Here is a 15,382-nt window from a genome sequence, read left to right as displayed (position 1 = left end):
AATTACTATGTGATTTATAAATTTTTTAAATAATAAAAATGATAATTCATATGTAATTTTGATTAAAAATATTAGATGAGTTTATTTATTTATTTAGATATAATGTTTGGATGAGGCAATAAATTAAATTGTTTTAGAATAGGTTGATGGAATGCGTTTGGAAAAATAAACTTGTAAAAAAAAATCCCTACGTTTTTAGTCAATGCAGGTCCATGAAAAAAAACACTAAGTGGCAGCAGTAGTGGATTTCTGTTTCTACTTGGTGTTCGTTCTGCTGGCCTGCTGCGTCGATGGTGAGTTGATGCGCTGCTCTTCCAGTTCGATCCCCGCTGCTGTCCTTCTCTTTTCTTCCCATGGCAGCCGACGGTTCCTCTAAGAGGTATGCCCTTTACTTTCCTTGAAAAACAATCGACTTGTCCTGTGATGTGCTGCGTGCCTGCTTGTCCTCTCACTTCCGATCCCAGATCATTCCAAGAGATCGAAGAGTAGAATAGAACGGCCGTTGCTGATGATCACGGTGCTTGAATGACAGTGGTTTCTAGGTTCAAATCACATATGCTTTTTTCCCCGAATTTCTGCGTGCTTATCAAGTGTTTGAGACATGTTCAAGAAGGATTATTCTCGATCTGCCTAGTCTGTATGTTCCTCCTTATCCATTTGGTTTACTAGTTTCACCCGTTTAATCAAATTTGATACATTAGTCCGTGTTATAGTATAAACATACGACTAAGATGGAGAAGCACAAACAAATAGATCCAAATTTTAAAATTAAATAGAACCAAACAATTTAGGAATTTGTTAATTGATCAAGTCATAATCTTTGTCTATAAAAAAATTATGCTTGTAATAGCAAGGTAAGCAATGAGAAGTATCTATGTTTGCCGGCTTCTTCTTCCTCTCAATTGTTTGTATCTCTCTCTCTCTCTACGGTTCCCATAGAAGTTCCCACCTCCCCTCACCCTTCCACCAAAGTCTAAGCATCCACTAGAGATGCCATCAGCACCTCCTTTGCTAGATTGAAACTAAACATTTGTTGAATTACCACTGAACTCTAGAGACACTGTTTATCCCTTCTGGCCTTCTCCACTATACCATGATCAAAGGTCAAGTCCTTATCCAAAAGATTGTTGTTGCACTGCACTAACATTTCCATCACTAGCAATGGTCTAAGTCATCTTGCTTCCAATGATTGCTTGACATCTTGAATATCACACGCCTCAGATCCTCATGAGTCTCCTTGTAGCATGACTTCACCAAACCATCCTTAGCTTCTCTCCTGAATCTGTCTCATCCCTTGTTCAAAATCAAGAAAGTGTAGCCTTTCTCTAAAGGAAATCTAGCCTTAACCTCATCCATTTAGATCTGAGATTGTATCACTTGTGGACCCAATCCTACACCTAAACTTGTAAAAAATTATTATTAGAGCCCAATGTAAACTATAACTTTCAATCAAGTGTACTAGATTTCTTGAAGAAAATGACAAAGGAACATGTTAAAAATTGATAAGAATATGCAAAGGATCAAACAAAACCTAAATAAAGGAGGAAGGTTGCATTGTGTTGTTAGCTAGTGTTAAACAAAGGCAAATATTATGTATGGATTCATCAAATTATTATTTTAATGCAACATCTCATCAAGGACTGTTATATTTAGCGGAGAACTTGGGTCTAGTGTTAAATATGGAAGAGTTGTCATATCCTAGGTCAGATAAGAATAAACACTATTGGAATACCGATCGTCGTAGATTTGGATCATGGTGTGTAGGAACACTATAAAGTAATAGAATTAGTATATATGATGATTAAGAAAAGAATTAATATTTTGTGCTTATAAGAGATAAAATGGGTAGTAGGCGAAGATGATAGAGAACTTAGGTTTAAATTATGGTATGCAGGGAAAAAAAATAAAATAAGAAATGAAGTAGCTATTGTGGTATATATCTCATTAAGTGATGAAGTAGTAGTAGTTTGAAAAGGAGATAGGCTTGTAACTTTCAAGATAGTGATAGCAAAAGAAATATTAATATAATTAACATATATGCACTTCAAGTAGGATTAGATGAAGATATCAAATATAGGTTTTGGGAAGATCTAAATGATGTAGTATAAAAAATTGTATCAAAGAATGTGATTTTAATAGAAGGAGATTTAAATGAATTGTGAGGGTAAGAAATGAGGAATATGATAGTTGTATGGGGGTTGTGGTCTTGGACTAAGAAATGAAGAACAAAAAGATATATTGGACTTTGTGATAGCATATTTCCTTATAATAGCTAATATATTTTTAAAAAATAGAGAAGAACATTTGGTTACATTTAAAAGTGAAAATAAAAAGTTGCAAACTTATAGTTAGAAAAAAAGAAGAAAAAAATTATAATGATTGCAAGGTTCCTAGAGAAAACTTATACCACTGAGTATTTGTCAATAAAAGGAAAATGTGCATGACTCCTAAGATCAATTGATAGTATTAGAAGAAATATTTGATGACTCCAATATGACATGTGATAAAATGACATCAAATTTGAAAACGGTGGTCAAGAGCGTATTTGGTGAATTAAAAGGATAGATACCATCAAATAAAAAATTTTGGTGGTAGAATGAAGAAATACAAGAGAAAGTGGTAGTGAAACGAACAATGTTACTATACACTTGTAAGAAAAAAAAAACTTTAAAAAATCAATAAAAAAGTCCAAGAAAGTAGCGAGTGAAATCAAGAATGAAGCTTTCGAATGTTTGTAATAACAACTTGATAGAAAAGAAGGGAAAATGGATGTTTATAGAATAGCTAAAGCGAGAGAGAGGAAAACAAGGATCTTACTCAAATAAGATGCATTAAAAATAAATCCAATACAATACTAGTACAAGATGAGGAAATAAAGGAGCGATGAAGAGATGTTTTTATCATATTTTTAATGAAGGTTTAGATGATGAATGTTGCTTAGGAAATTTAAGTAGTTTAGAGTATAGAAATTTAAATTTTATCGAAAAATTCAATCTTTAGAATAGTCGTCAAATAGGATGCAAAATGGGAAAATAGTTGGGTTTAGATAATATTCCAATAGAGATATGAAAATAAGGAAGCATGATATTGAATAACTTATGAAATTATTTAACATAATATTGAAAATGAAGAAAATACATGATTTGAGGGTAAGTATATAAAAATAAAGGAGAGGTTCCAATTGTGCAAATTATATAAGCATTAAGTTAATGAGTCATACAATCAAACTTTAGGAAAGAGTGAAAGAACAAAAAATTAAAGAGACTAAGATGATCGAAAATAAATTTGGATTCATATTAAAAGGTCCACGATAAGAGCTACGCATCTTCTCAAATAATTGATTGAAAAATATCAAGAAAAGAAGCAAGACTTATACATGATATTTATTGGCCTACAAAAGCATATGACAAAGTCCCAAGAAAAATTATGCAGAGAATTTTAGAAAAGAAATATGTTAGCATAACATATATTAAAATAATTAAGTATATATATGAGGATATAATATCAGAAGTGAAGACTTTAAAGATAGTGTGATCAATTCTAAGTTCATATTTTCTTTTACTAATCATTGATGAACTAGCACATTCAAGACGTTACCATGATGTATGTTGTTTATAGATATTGTTTTGATTAATGAGACATGTGAAGGAGTAAATGCTAAGCTCGAATATTGATAAAAAATACTAGAAGTGAAAAGTTTTAGCTTAGTAAAGATATAATATGAATTTGAGTTTAGTAATATTAGATATAGTAAAATAATTGTTAAGTTAGGAGATGATGAGTTACCTATAATTGAGAGTTTTAAGTATTTAAGATCTATTTTCTAAAAGGATGGAGGGGTTGGTAGTGATGCTTTACATAAGATACAAGTAGGATGATTAAAATGAAGGAGAGTGTCAAGTGTTTTGTATGATAATAAGACACTTCTAAAATTTATAGGGAAGTTTTACAAAATAACAATTGGACCTACTATATTATATAAAGTTGAATATTGGATTATAAAGCGAGTACATGAACAAAAGATGAGCATCGTAGAGACAAGGATGTTAAGGTAGATATGCGAACAAACAAGGATGACTAGGATAAGAAGCGACAATACTAGGGAGAAAGTTAGGTTGCCACCTATTGAGGAAAAACTTTGAGAGACATTTAAAACGGTATTGACATGTACTTAGACATCTAATAAATGTCTCAGTTAGCCGATGTAAGACTATCACAAATATACACATTAATAGAGGACGAGGGAGAGCAAAGAAGACTTAGTTAATAATGATAAAATAGGATAAAATTTATTTAAATATAAATAAAGATATAGTAGGAGATCAAGCCCAATGACGTAGGAGGATTCATATAGCAAATCTCACTTAATGAGATAAAGACTTTGGTGGTTGTTGTTGTATACAAAGGATCAAGAAGAGATAACCAAGTTGGTCACCTAAATCTAACATGAACTAAGAATATAAAGGGCAATTAAGCATTGTGTGTATGAGGATGAAAACATTAGGATGATTACATTGATTCAATGCATCCTAAAAGTACTAAGAGGACCACACCAACAAAGATCGTTAAGAAACTAGAATTAGGAACATCCATCTTAGGGATTTTTTCCTTAATAGTTGCTCCAATGGATTGCCTAACATCCAACTCCAAGACTTTCTAAAGCATGATGAGACAAAGACCTTTTCACCTAGTTATCAAGGCGAGACCACTTCTTATACACTAAAAGAAAAGATTGACATTGTGTCCAACCACCTAGAAGGAGATGCATAATTATAGCTTTTGAAAATTCTTACAAATAAATAGATTCAACGTCCCATTTCATTATAATAAAAAAATGAGAGAACGAGCCAATGCCTTATTTTTGTTATTTTGATTGAAAAACTAAAGTAGGTATTTTACTTAGAAACAATATTCTTGCGTTCTTTAATGATTCATGATACAGAATAAATAATTTAGGAATTACTAAATATGGGACCATAGAAGTCAATTCAATCATAAAATAGGGGATTTGGTTGAGTATAGAGGATTGTAAGAATTTATTTTGAAATTCCAAATAACATAGATAATTTTTTTCTCAAAGAAATGTATATTTTACCTAGATATTCGTTGATAATGGTCTAGAAGAATACTATCATTGGAGTAAATAAACAACTCATTTGAATTGCAAAAAGTTAAGTAGGTTGATTAATCTGAATGGAGAAAAACCATGGAAAGTGATTTTTCTAGACTAAAATGGAATTCAATAAATTATGCCACAATCACCTTTGTTCACTTAGCAAGGATGGGAAATTGGAAGAATTAGTCTAGCTTCGATAAAAAAAAAAACCTCTATGAACACTACATGCATGAGTTTGAGAGGTTTTTCGCTCATGAAAGACGCTTAATAGCAAGCCATGGGGTGTATCTATTTGTCTCTTAATTGCTACCTCTTTTACAAGTAGAAGTAAAGGCACATTGATCTTAAGATGTTATCAATGCAACATCCTCTATGAGTTGAAATCACGGGGCCCCAAAGAATTGAAACCACTACGATAGACCATTGAATGACCCCCACCATCATCTATTAGACACTTAATGAATCTTGAGATGGCTGAACTATATGTGCTAAGAAACTTTGCTTCAATTTTGACAATCCATTGTTCGATGTCTATACCTGCAATTTGGTATTCATGTTAGATGAAGATGAAGAACCAAAGGAACATCTAGAATGTTTGTTTAATGGTAATGTATGGAGTTTCCCAATCCCTTATAATGCAAGTTCTTATCACCATCAACTTGCACCATGTTTTTGTTCTCATGGACTTGTGTGCAAGCAACATCACCAAATGAATAGTCTGTTGGTGCACGCTTGGACCCATACTCTTCTATTTTAACATCATAAGCATGGAATTCATTGAACAAAAAAGAGTTTAGGGAATCAAAGAAAACTGATGCATCAAATTACAACATCACTGACATAGAACAATCACCAACTTTGGGAGTTGGGGCATTGTTGCCAACTGAAGATCATGAAAATATGAACTGAAATAATCATATGAGAAGACACACATCATGCTTAATTAGGACACCATGATCTTGATGGGGATGAAACCAAACATAGGAATGAGAATACCATGGGAATCTATTGGGATGGAAGAGCTATTCCTATAAACCGTAAGCACCATAAATATGACCATAATTGGCTCATCATGGACTTGGTGAGTGAATGGAGAGAGAATAATGGGATCATATCTCTCTACCTATGTTGCTATAGGAAAAGATGATGTCTTGAAGGCCTAAATTTTGTTTGATTAGACTAGGATGCTAAGGCCCTTATTTTCTACGAGAGAAGGAAACAACTAAAAGAAGAGAGGAAAAAGGTCATAGAAAAATTATTGATAAACATTTTACTAATTTTGTTTCATTGAAGAAAATTAGAAAAAAACCTTAGAGGACACAATAAAGGAGGTCGTAAAATTTTTTAAATAATCAGAGGTAAATCGGGCAAAAATCAACATAAATCAAATGAAAATATCTTCAAGTCACACAATAAGCTTGTATCTATATACAATCAGCTTCTCTCCTAAAGTGTTGCAACTATTGCCGAAAGATCCCTGCACTAAACCATGCATCAAAGACATGCTAATACTAACATGGTTTGGATTGACTCTTTTTTTTTTGGATCTCCATTCTCCACTACATTTAAAAGTTTTAGATGGAGAGAGGCTATATTGAACAGACCCACATATAACCATATCCCTTGATAGAATGCTTGCTAGGGCATGATGTGGAAGGGTTAAGTGAATTAATAACCTCAACATCTTCACGCATGTGTTAATTAATTCGTTATTCAACTTGAGAGTAACTCTTATTTCAAATTTTACATTTATCATCTCAAGACAAAAAAATTGTTAGTCATGTCAATCCTAAATTAGCATACCTTTCTCAGAAGTTTTTCTCCACTTAAATGATAATCAAAGAGTTTTCAGTAATTCTCTTCCAGCCTTTATGGTGAAAATGTCAAAAACTACTCAATTACTCTTCGTTATATGAATCTGACTTGCATGGTGTGATATAAACAAGAAAACAAGGAATTGAGGTTAGTTTTAAATTAAAGTTAAATTTTGATTTTTTGATTATCTTATTTTATGTATTATTTAGTTTCTTGTCTTTTAGTTTGGTATGAGTTTCTTTTAATTTGGTAATAGGTTAATGAGCAAACAAAGAATCGAGGTTTGTTGTCTTCTTGTAATTATAATTTGATTTTTGTAATTTTTTCTTTTAATTAAATAGAAGTCTGATTGAAGATTATATTTGTTTTTTCTTTCTATTTTGCTTGGAGTGAAATCTAACTTGTTGTTTCAATATGTTTTTTAGTTTTCAATTAATAATATTTCCTTTTGATTAATTTTTGTGATGGAGTTTTTTCTTTTTGTGACAGTTATCCCTTTGCTTGATCAATTTAATTTAATTTTTTTGTTTATTTAAGGGATTGATTTATTGTTGTATCAATTTGGTATTAGAGTGATTTGACTTGTGGTGTTTGCATCCGTTTCATAATTTAGAAATATTTGATTTTAAGTTTTGGTCTAAGGGGAAAGGTGTGGTATCTGATCAAAATATCAATTCACCAAAATATGATTCTGAACCATGTTAAAAATCTTGCTCTTACTTTTATTGTGGCTCTGGTGTGTTCTGTATAATGAAAATTTCAAGAGTTTGTACTTTCATCTGTTATTTCTTTCTGCTTCTAACAATCCTATGGTTACAGATTATGGACTTGGAATTTTGTAGCCTGTTGTTTCTTGCAAAACAAAATATAACCCTTTAGAAAAACCTTGGTAAAGAAGGGACAATATCCCTTTGACAATACTAGACCCAAAACATGTTCCTGCTAGAGAAGATGTGTAATTTAGGACCATCAGTTCCTTACTTCATACTAAGCAACATATGCTATTTCCTTTTGTCTGGTTTTTGTTTTTTTTTCAACCTCAATGCTCAATTGTTTGATAAAAAAATGGGTTGAGAAATTCCAACGCAAAACCCTAAACTCAATTCAATTCTCAAGAAATCATATACATAATAATTAGTATTGTAGAAGCGTATCAGAATCCATAGTTTGCAGTTAAATTTAGACAATGATATTCAATTTGTAGATTTCCTTAAACATCTCTTATATTAATCACTAATTTTCTTTAAATATTTTATTATCCTCTTTGCTGTTTTCCAATGATCTATTCTTGGGTTGCTTAAATATCTGTCCAACACTCCAACAATGTACGCAATATCTGGATGCATACAAACTTGAGCATATATAAGAGTTCCTACCATCGAAATATAGGGAATCTTTTGCATTTCTCGAGTCTCGAGGCTTCTTTTAGGGCACTATTTAAGACTAAACTTGTCTCCTTTAGTGACCAGGGTATTACTTGGTTTGCAATCTTGCATGCCAGATATTTTAAGCACCTTATTGATATAGTTCCTTTGCGATAATTCAAGAATACCTCCAGAACGATCTCGGTGTATTTGGATTCTTTGTACAAAAGATGTATTACCAAGATTTTTCATTTCAAAATATTTAGATAAAAATCTTTTGGTATCGTTTAACATATATATATCGTTTATGGTAAGCAAAATGTCATGAACATGTAGAACTAGGAAAACAGGCTTACTCCTACTGAACTTATGATACACACAATCATCTATTACGCTTAACTCAAAACAAATAAGATGATTATTTAATGAAATATATGGTACCATTAATGAGAAGCTTGCCTTAATCCATGGATGAACTTCTTAAGTTTGCAAACCATACTCTTTGGATCTCCCGATACAATGTATTCTGGTTGCATCATATAGATTGTTTCCGCAATGTCTTCATTGAGAAAAGGCGCCTTGACATCCATTCGTTGAAGTTCCATATTGAACTATACGACAAGGTTCATTATTGTCCTAAAAGAGTCCTTCGTTGATATTGGAGAAAATGTCTTCTTAAAGTCAATCGCATATTTTTGAGTATAGCCTTTAGCTACAAGATGTACTTTATACCTTTCCCCATTACCATTTGAATCCTGTTTGGTTTTAAAAGTCCACTTACAACCAATGGATTTTACACCTTTTGGTAATAAGACAAGTTCCCAAACTTTATTGTCTTACATTAACTTTTACTCCTCATTCATTGCCTCGATCCACTTTTGAGAATTTGATTCTTGTATGGCTTGACCAAAGTTGATCGGATCATCCTCTGTCATACCATTGTTTTCCTCATGTTCTTGGAGTAGTACTATGTAGTCATCCGGAATAACACTCTTTTCTCTAGTGGACCTTCGTAAAAATACTTGTTCTTTATACACTAGTTTTTAAGACCATTGAGTTTGTTCTTCTGGGAGTTGATTGACAATGTTTTGTTATTCTTGTATTGCATCTTGATCACAGGAATAAAATCTTGATCATTATTAAAAGCAATCATAGGAATATCAACTATTTCCTCTTGAAAAGTAGAGCTATCAGACGGGTTGGCCTATGGCGAGCCAGCAATTTGGTGGGGCGGGGCAAGCCGACCTGTCATCTTGGCGGATTGGAAAATCTCCAACCCAATCAAGGCAGGTTGCGGGTTAGGCGGGCCAACCCGTGGGCCCATCAAAAATTTTAAAAAAAGTTTTATATCTTCAACGTTTTACTTTAGAAATGTTTCATCAATCAAATATATCTATAAATAGGTATTTTAAATGTAAATGGACACAAGCAAGTACTCATATTTGATGAAAAGTACCATTTTTATTTTAAAATTATAACAAAGAAAGATAATAAATTGACATAAAACTTGGTTTACATGTGTTTCTCAACCCGCAGGCCAATCCAAGCTCGTCGCCGGCCGACGAGCGCGAGTTGCGGGCCGACCAGTACGAGTTACAGACCTAGGTGGGTCTGCCTGCGGCAGATTTGGGTTGATAAAATTCCAACCGAACCTGCTTAAATTGTTTGACGGGGACGAACCCAACTTAAATTGACAGCTCTATTGAAGAGTAGTGGGAATACATTCCTCCTCAAAGACAAGGTTTGTTACTTTATTATTCCCCAGACTCAATATCCTTAAAGAACGTTACAGTTCTCATCTCAAAGATTGTCTTTACCTTGGGATCATAAAATTTATAGCCTTGTGATCACTCAAAATATCTAATAAAGTAGCTATTTATTGTTTTGGAGTCCAATTTATTTTTATGTGGCCGATACAGTCTAGTCTTAGCCAGACATCTCCAAATATGAAAATGTTTTAGACTTGGCTTTTGCCTTGTCCAAAGCTCAAAAGGTATTTTGTTAGCTACTTTAGTGAGTACTCAATTTAGAATGTAAGCTGCGGTCTTTAATGCTTCTCCTCAGAGTGACTTTGATAAAGTTGAATGACTAACTATACTCCTTACCATATCCTTAAGAGTTTGATTTCGTCGTTTAGCTACACCATTCATTCTTGGTGAGCCTAGCATGGTGTACTATGGGACGATTCCACACTCCTCTAGGTAATGAGCAAAAGGTTTTGGATGTTGCTCACCTATCGTAGTATTCGTCACCATGATGAGATCTTACTTTCTTAATTCTTTTGTTGAGTTGATTCTCGAGTTCAACCTTAAATGATTTGAAAACATCCAATATTTTAGCCTTTTCATAAATAAAAAATATGTATGCATATCTAGAATAATCATCAATAAATGATACAAAATATTGTTGACCATTCCAATAAGTGTTGGATATGACCCACAAACATCTGTTTGTTTCAATTCCAATACTGTTGTAGTTCTATATGCACCCTCTTTCTTTTTTTTTTGGTCTGTTTGCCCTTAATGCATTCAACACAAATGTTTAAATCTGTAAAATCAATTGAGTGTAAAATTCCATCCGATATAAGTCATTCAACTCTATTTCTAGTGATGTGTCCTAAATATTTGTGCCATAATGCACTTGAGTTTTTAGTATTAAATTACGCTTAGTACCATGTGATTCCATATTTAGGATTTCAATATAAAAAGCATTTATATCAAGCATATATAGATTGTCATAAATTATAAGTGAACCAATTTCAACAATAGTAGAATTAATAGATAAATTGAACTGATTGTTTCTAAACAAACAACAATAACCTAATTTGTCCAAATTAGAAACAAAAATCAAATGACGGTATAATAAAAGTATCTATTAAGTCTAAATAATAACTAGTGCTTAACAACAATCTAAAATGCCCTATTGCTTCCACTTAAATCGACTTGCCATCACCTACAAAAATGCATCTTTCAGCATCACTTGGCTTTCGACAACTCAGGCAATCCTGCATTGAAACACTTATGTTAGTAGTAACACCGAAGTCTAACCACCATGTGTTTCTAGGTATTGAAGTTAAATTTACTTCAGAACAGACCAAATTTAAAAATGTATCTTTTTTCACACACCATACATGGTACTTAAGACATTCTTTCTTAACATGATCAGGTTTGTTACAGAAGAAACAACTTTTCTTGTCATTATTCTACTTTTGTTTCTTCACATATGGACCTTTAGCAGCCTCGTTTTTTCTTTTCTTGCCCTTATCTTTAGAGGTGTTTGTCAAATGGGCACTTTTAGCCTTGTCTTGCGTCAACCTCTCTTTCATGAACACAGTATGAAATGAACTCATTAAGAGTTCATTTCTCCCCTTGGCAATTATAATTTATCTTAAACTGACTGAATTGGTTTAGAAGAGAAATAACATTAGATGCACAAGCATGCCATCCGACAATTCAAGGTTAAGTGCCTTCAACTTTGATGCAAGGTGGGAAAACTCCATGGTATATTCCCGAACATTTCCCTTGCCTTTATACTTCATGGAAATCAAGCTCTTTAGAATTGTTCTTGTTTCCGCCTTATTGCTTTTAGCAAAGTACTTTTTAATTTCATCGAGATATTTCTTAACTTGGGTGATACTATCAGACACTGCACCCCTAAAAGCCTCAGGTATGTCGCGCTTGATGATCGTAAGACTCAAGCGGTTAGAGTGATCCCACTTCTCATATTTAGCCCCCTGTCAGAGGAACTATAATCAGTAGGAATAGTAGGTTGCTATGTTCTAATCGCAAGATCTAGATCCATGCAGCCAAGAACAATAAGAATGTTCTCCTTCTAAACCTTAAAATTAGTACCATAAGGATTGACACGGCACTTAAGTTATCAGAAATAGTAGCAACATTTGTTGAAAAGAGAACAGAAGAATAATAACATAAATAACATGCTCATTTTAAATAAATGAAAATAAATGATAAATTCCATCTAAAGATACCTAATACAATAACAATATCAAGTCTTTAGATAGTAATATTATTTGCAAGTGGTACTCTTGTTGTAATAATCAAACACTAACAATAATGCACAACAAATAATAAACGTATCTTTCGATCAATTTATTATGTTTATGAAAAATAACAAATAAAATCTTACACTTGTTACATATTTATTATCACAAGTAAATATATAATTTTGTTAAATATAAATCTTCCTTTGAGTAGACTAATACTCACATAAACATACATATTTACACTTTAATTAATATCTCAATATTCCAAATAAAATTACAAAGGTCACTTTGGCGACATATTATTCAAATTTAATTTAATTTAATTTAAAATAATAGATATTAATGGAACCCACATAATCCAATAAAATAATTTAATTAAATTATTTTATCTCAAATGATTAAATTTAATTGATGTTATTAAAAGGGACAAAAGAAGGGCAATTATGCCAAATGAATTTTTTTATTAATATCAAAATGCCCCATTTGAAATGATTCCATGTACGTAACTTTCTGATTGAAATGAAACCACGTAACTTTCTGAAACCACAATTGTTCATCGTCTCAACTGATGCAACTTTCTGAAACCACATTCACCGCCGCCGTCGTTCCTTTTGGCCGAACCACCGCCAACCAACTGTAGCCCATAAGGAAATGACCATCGCCGCGCTGTCTCCAACCTCTAATATGTAGAAAATCGTTAGAACTTTCGATAGCGGTTGCCAACAACCACTCTCCCATCATGGTTGCCTCTATGTGGATCACCATATGTCGCCAAAAATTAGCCATGGATTAGGTAGATGTATACCCTATTCCAGCAGCCCAGAAGTCATAATCGAATTTAAATTGAAACAAAATTGGAAATTCAAAAATTTGAAAAAAAAAACGAAAGTGGAACTCAACAATCACCCAGAACAATGAACGAGCGATGATGGAATTGATGGAACGGTAGTCATACGACAACCAAAACAAAACAAAATAATTTCTTAAGAATTGGAATTAGATTGCTCTGATAGTAAATGATAAAAAAATGAGCAAAGAAATCTCAACACAAAACCCTAAAGTCTATTCAATTCTCAAGAAATCACATACATAATAATTAGTATTGTAGAAGCATACCAGGTTCTGTAATTTGTAGTCGAATTTGGACAATGATATTCAATTTATAGATTTTCTTAATATCCAGAGAATTTTGCCATGGAATACAAAACATAAACATGTCGTTTTGCAAACTGGGACCGTAACCCATATTTATAATTGCCTAAGATTATTTATTTCTAATTTAGCCCCTCAACCCATCAAAAATTGTACATTTAATATTTATACTATTATATTCATAACAATTAAGTCCTCAAGTCAAATTCCTTAATTCTAAATTTTATCACATTAATTTATGATTTATTTAATGAATGACATTAGACATTTATAATTACAATTATCATCTTAAAATTGTAATATTGTTACGTAACAACTCTGTGTCTTACATGGTCAAAATTTCTTCTTTTTCTAAGCAAATGTCCTAGTTTACAAGCTTTCATTTTCTCATCTTGATTAGCTGATTGTATTGATTTGCTTGGTCTTTTTCAAACAAAAGGTTAGAAGGGAAAGTTGCTCTGGTGACTGGGGGAGCATCTGGTATTGGCGAAAGCATTGCCAGACTCTTCATAGAGCATGGCGCCAAGATCTGTATAGTTGATGTGCAAGATGAGCTTGGTCAGCAAGTAAGCCAACGCCTAGGTGGTGATCCACATGCCTGCTACTTCCACTGCGATGTTACTGTTGAGGACGATGTTCGTCGGGCTGTGGACTTCACTGCTGAAAAATATGGCACAATCGACATTATGGTCAACAATGCTGGAATTACAGGTGACAAGGTCATTGACATCCGAGATGCTGATTTCAATGAATTTAAGAAGGTTTTTGACATCAATGTAAATGGTGTCTTTTTGGGGATGAAGCATGCAGCGCGAATTATGATTCCAAAAATGAAAGGCTCTATAGTCTCCCTGGCCAGTGTATCTTCTGTGATTGCAGGAGCTGGTCCACATGGATATACGGGGGCAAAACATGCTGTAGTAGGTCTCACTAAGAGTGTGGCTGCAGAGTTAGGTAGGCATGGGATACGTGTGAACTGCGTATCTCCATATGCAGTCCCTACAAGGCTCTCCATGCCCTACTTGCCTGAGTCAGAGATGCAAGAGGACGCTTTGCGAGGATTCCTAACCTTTGTTCGCAGTAATGCCAACTTGAAAGGCGTCGACCTGATGCCCAACGATGTGGCAGAGGCTGTGCTGTACTTGGCAACCGATGAATCCAAATATGTCAGTGGGCTTAATCTTGTGATCGATGGCGGATTTTCCATTGCTAACCATACACTCCAAGTGTTCGAATAAGGATGCTGCATTCTAGATTGGTTGATGGAAATGAAGCAACTTGTCATATGCTTACAAGTCTTTGTATGCGGGACAATCAAATATGCTTCGTAGCAAAGTTGGCAACTTGGTATTTTATCTCAGTTTTCTGACTTAGTAAACTGGTTGATTGTTATGTAATTTGGTAAATATTTGGGTAGTAAGTTGTATTATGCCAGATTTAAATGCACGCACTATGCTCGAGCTGAGATGAAAGTTATTAAAATAATATTAAGAGAATCCTATTATATGTATATTTTGACTAATATGTGTTGTATTTTTATTCGGGCCATATGGGTCGTATATTTCTATTCATATTCATTACTAATTTTCTCTCTAGATATATTTCTGAAACTAACATTAGTATTAATGGACTAAAGGTAAATGCTTTTATTCAATAGTATGAACAAAATGATAAATATTTGAAAGAGTATATAAATTTTTCAATATGATAAATATTTCAAAAAACAGTAGGGTTTGAAAATTTTGATTTGGAGTTTTTTTTTTACAGATTTACAATTTGTATGGATGTATATGTATGTACATGTGAATGTATGTACAAGGGTTGTGCGTAGTTAAAGTTATCAAATATATTCAAATAGATAAGTTTCAAAATTATTAAATAACGTATCTAATTTTACTTTTAATTTGCTCCTTTGCATTTGCTCATATCTAT

The 15,382-nt window shown here is 32.9% G+C and overlaps 1 protein-coding gene across 1 annotated transcript; it reads left to right on the top strand.

Annotated features, from left to right (window-relative positions):
- The first annotated feature begins 222 nt into the window (after positions 1–222).
- LOC122045892 (zerumbone synthase) lies at positions 223–14,960 on the top strand. Its single transcript, XM_042606307.1, has 2 exons — positions 223–379; positions 13,890–14,960. The coding sequence occupies exons 1-2, from the start codon at positions 354–356 to the stop codon at positions 14,686–14,688; spliced, it is 825 nt and encodes a 274-aa protein (XP_042462241.1). The 5' UTR covers positions 223–353; the 3' UTR covers positions 14,689–14,960.
- Positions 14,961–15,382: the final 422 nt, after the last annotated feature.

The sequence above is a fragment of the Zingiber officinale genome, chromosome 2B, assembly GCF_018446385.1.
Source record: "Zingiber officinale cultivar Zhangliang chromosome 2B, Zo_v1.1, whole genome shotgun sequence".
Lineage (NCBI taxonomy): Eukaryota > Viridiplantae > Streptophyta > Magnoliopsida > Zingiberales > Zingiberaceae > Zingiber > Zingiber officinale.
This window is presented reverse-complemented; position numbering and strand designations above follow the sequence as displayed.